At 51.9% G+C, this 4262-nt stretch overlaps 1 protein-coding gene across 5 annotated transcripts in view; it reads right to left on the bottom strand.

Moving 5' to 3' along the window:
* GRAMD1A (GRAM domain containing 1A) overlaps positions 1–4060 on the bottom strand; it is a 33099-nt gene extending 29039 nt beyond the window's left edge. For 2 of the 5 annotated variants that reach the window (XM_017847885.1, XM_017847884.1), the window contains exons 1-2: positions 3931–4054; positions 2474–2771 (exon numbers count right to left, since the gene is read on the bottom strand). In XM_017847885.1, the coding sequence (XP_017703374.1) occupies positions 2474–2742 (269 nt within the window). In that variant the 5' untranslated portion in view covers positions 2743–2771; positions 3931–4054. Of the gene's footprint in view, positions 1–2473; positions 2772–3930 lie in introns of all 5 variants that reach the window. The other 3 variants (XM_017847887.1, XM_017847883.1, XM_017847886.1) reach the window with 3 other exon arrangements.
* Positions 4061–4262: the final 202 nt, after the last annotated feature.

Below are 4262 nucleotides of genomic sequence, written 5' to 3'. Positions count from 1 at the left end.
CACCCCCCAAACCCCCCATCCCCCATCTGACATTTGCTGCCTCCCACCCGCCAATGTCAAAGAGCCCCTCCTCCCACCACCTTCCTCTGTCCAACTGATCTCTTTAGATTTCTCTTTGGTCTGTTTCTTCTGTAATGCTTTTACTTTGTTAATTAAAGAATATTTATTTCAGGTCGGGCGCAGTGGCTCATGCCTGTAATCCCAGCACTTTGGGAGGCCAAGGCGGGTGGATCACCTGAGATCAGGAGTTCGAGATCAGCCTGGCCAACATGGTGAAACCCCAACTCTACTAAAAATACAAAAAAATTAGCCAAGTGTAGTGGCTTGCGCCTATAATCCCAGCTACCCGGGAGGCTGAGGCAGGAGAATTGCCTGAACTCGGGAGGTGGAGGTTGCAGTGAGCCAAGATCAGGCCACTGCACTCCAGCCTGGACAATAAGCAAGACTCCATCTAAAAAAAAAAAAAAAAAAAGGAAAAAAATATAATGGTCCTCTGTGTCCCCTGTACCTATATAGAATAGATGTGGACATTTTGCCATTTTGCTTCAGGTCCTTGTTTTAAAAGAAATAAAGGATTACAGTTACAACCAAAGGCCTGGCTCCCCATCCCTCCTTTCCCTTCCCGTGTCCGCCAAGGAGCCTGCTGCCTGCCCTGCAGTTGGTGTGTTTCCTTCCTGTGCTTTTTTTTTTTTTTTTTTTTTTGAGACAAGGTCTTGCTCAGTCACTCAGGCTGGGGTAATTCAGTGGCTCAATCTCGGCTCACTGCAGCCTCCACCTTCTGGGTTCAAGCGATTCTCTTGCCCCAGCTTCCTGAATAGCTGGCATTACAGACACGCGCTACCACGCCTGGCTAATTTTTATGTTTTTAGTAGAGACGGGGTTTCACCATGTTGGCCAGGCTGGTCTCGAACTCCTGACTTCAGGTGATCTGTCTGCCTTGGCCTCCCAAAGTGCTGGGATTACAGGCATGAGCCAGCACGCCTGGCCCCTGTGCACTTTTCTGTCCTTTTTCTACATCAGGAGGCATCCACCAACAGTATCGCCCATTATCCAGTGTCCTTTTTAAAAGATACATGATTAGGCTTCCTCTGTTTCATTTGCAACTTGCTCTCCCCCATCATCAGTGTTTCTGCGATTTCTCCACATCCATGCACAAAGCTCTGCTTCATAAACTTTAACTCTTATCGAGTGTCCCTTGTTGGAAGAAACCACAGTGGCTACTTCTTCTGTTCAGGGTCAGTAAGTTCTTTCCTCTTCCCCCTGTGACCCTGAACCTCCCATTTTCTGTCTCCTTGTACCACAGGTAGTGTTTCTTTGCAGAAGTTGTGTTTAAACTTTTTTTGTTCTTTGTTTTCTTCTTCTTCTTCTTCTCTCCTTTTTTTTTTTGCCTGTGATCTATAGCAGGAAATACCTTTCACATGGGCTTCCAGCACGCACTCAGAAATACACATAATGCCACGGAAGTTGTAAGAAACCACACTTACCCTCACTAGGCCTGATGCATGGTGTTATTTGCAATTCTATTTTATGTTGATTTGGATAAAGAAGTGCTGATTGCGGTCGGGCGCTGCGCCTCACAATCTCAGCACTTTGGGAGGCTGAGGAGGGTGCCTCACCTGAGCTCAGGAGTTCAAGACGAACCTGGGCAACATGGTCAGACCTCGTCACTACTAAAAATACAAAAAAATAGACGGGTGTGGTGGTGCACATCTGTGGTCCCAGCTACGGGGTGGAGGGGGGAGCGATGGAAGTTGCAGTGAGCCAAGATCGTGCCACTGCACTTCAGCCTGGGTGACAGAGAGAGATGCTGTCTCAAAAAGGAAAAACAGGGCTGACTGCAATTCACTATATTAGTTTTATGTCCCTTAAATGGGTCTTGACCCACAGTTTGAAAAACACTGGGTGGGGTTCACCTCCACCCATCCACTAGTTTTTTTTTTTTTTTTTTTTTTTTTTTTTTTGAGACAGAGTCTTGCTCTGTCGCCCAGGATAGAGTAGTGGCGCGATCTCGGCTCACTGCAACCTCTGCCTGCCAGGTTCAAGCGAACCGCCTGCCCGAGCCTCCTGAATAACTGGAATTACAGGTGCCCACCACCATTGCTGGCTAATTTTGTATTTTTAGTCAAGATAGGGTTTCACCATGTTGGCCAGGCTGATCTTGAACTGCTAACCTCAGGTGATCCACCAGCTTCGGCCTCCCAAAGTGCTGGGATTATAGGCATGAACCACTGCGCCCAGCCTCCCCTCCATTCTTACTAGGCAGAGCTCAGCTGAGCTCACTCATAGCTGGTTGTCCCAATGCACACCCTCAGTTTTTACCTTTTGTTTGTGCATCTGTTTCGCGGCTTTGAGTCAGCCCTCTGTGGGGCTAAGGTTGCGCTCTGACCCACAGCCACAAGGAACCCACCCTTGACAGAGAGAACCCTCCCTAGACGGAGAGACCCTCTTTCCCGTCCCACTGCCCAGGTCTGACCTGTCCTGGGACAGGCTCTGCGGGTCTGGCGTCCTCAGCTGCTGCCGGCGTTGGAGGGTTGGGGTGCAGGCAGGGGACTCCCCATCACTGCATGGTGTTATGTGAATGCTGGGCACTTCCAGGAGCTTCCAGGACTCAGAGGCCAGGCCCTGGGCCCTGTCACCCTGTGGCTGCTGCTTCTGCTGCCCAGCTGGGAGGGCAGGCGAGCCCTGGGGACTGCCCTGTGCCAACAGGGTCTCCCAAGGCATCAGGGGCAGGACCTCATCCATGGGGAGGGTCTGGAACAGCGATGTGGTCTCTGGGAGACAGAAAAGAGAGGTGAGAGGTAGAGTTCCTGCTCAAGCCCCTTACCACCTTCCCCTGTGGCTCCACTAAGAGAAATGAGCTATGATTAAGAGCACAGTTGGGGACCAGGCACAGTGGCTTATGCCTATAATCCCAGCTCTCTGGGAGACTGAGGTAGAAGGATCACTTGAAGCCAGGAGTTTGAGACTAGTCTGGGCAGCATAGCAAGACCCTATCTCTACAAAAAGTTAAAAATTAGCTAGGCACGGTGGCACATCACTATAGCCCTGGCTACTCGGGAGGCTGAGGCGGTAGGATCGCATGAGAGTCCCAGAATTTGAGGCTGCAGTGAGCTATAATTGTGCCACTGCACTCCAACCTGGGCAACAGAGCGAGACCCTGTCTCAGGAAAAAAAAAAAGAAGATCATGATTCGGGGGTCAGAGAGATCTGCGTGAGATTACCACCTCTGCTAACTTCCTTCCCTTATGACCCCAAGCCTGTTTTCTCTTTTGGAAACTCGAGATCCTGATAGGACCCCGTAGGATGGCCAGACAGTATCTGGAGGGCTCTGACACGCAAGGCACTAAGCCAGGGCCCCAACACAGTAAGTGCCCAGTTAATCCCATTTGCCTGTAGCTGGAACTGAGGTTTACCGAACCACATAGCTCCTATCTCATCTGTGGGGGGCCTGGGCAATTTTTTCGGAAAGCCCTGGGTGTTCTCTGTACCCACTCGTGCCCTGTGTCCCTTCCACACAAAGGGCCAGGAAGGAGCCAGGCCTCAGTGGGCACCAGAGGCCCAGGCCTGGGTAACAGCTGGCTGAACAGACAGAGAGGCCGAATAGGGATTCCCCTTCCCTGTTTGCCTAGCAGTTGTGCCTCCCAAGACAAACAAAGGGAGGTGGCCAGCTGGGGCCTTCTGGGCCTGGGAGGAAGCCAGGCCAGTTCCTGAGCTGTGGCTGTGATGTTGGAGACTGCCTAGGCCTGGGGAGGCTAGACTGCAGTCTCTCTGTCCTCAAGACAGGGGCTTCTTGGCACCCAGCTGTTCAGGGAATAGGGAAGGGAGGACCTTCGGGAACCAGAGAGGGTTTCCCCGGTTTTGGAAAAGACCTTGTCACCTACAGGCCAGGCCTGGATCTTCCCAGGCACCCGAGTACCCCAATACCCCTACCTTATGGGGTCCTCCTCCTTCTGTCCACACAGGGTTCAGACTTGCAGGGAAAGGGCGGAAGACCAGGCACTTCCTTTCCCCTAGGAGTCCTAGCTGGGCCAGAGTCATGACCTTGCAGGCTGGAATAGTCATGACCATGTCCGGCTGGAGTCGTGTTACTCTCTGGCCAGCTGCTCCTGGGAGAAAGGACAGAGTGGGGATGGAGGTGGAGGTGCTCGTACCCGTACCAAGGAGGAGGCAGAAGGAACCCCTCTCATCCTTCCATTCTTGGCTATACAGGGAAGAAAGGCTACCTACCCCAGGCCTCTTGTGGTCCATCTCTTGTGTTGGTC

Source organism: Rhinopithecus bieti, unplaced genomic scaffold (assembly GCF_001698545.2).
Source record: "Rhinopithecus bieti isolate Rb0 unplaced genomic scaffold, ASM169854v2 scaffold_30337, whole genome shotgun sequence".
In the NCBI taxonomy this organism is placed as follows: domain Eukaryota; kingdom Metazoa; phylum Chordata; class Mammalia; order Primates; family Cercopithecidae; genus Rhinopithecus; species Rhinopithecus bieti.
The sequence above is the reverse complement of the archived record's forward strand: the minus strand, read 5'-3'. Positions and strand labels throughout refer to the sequence as shown.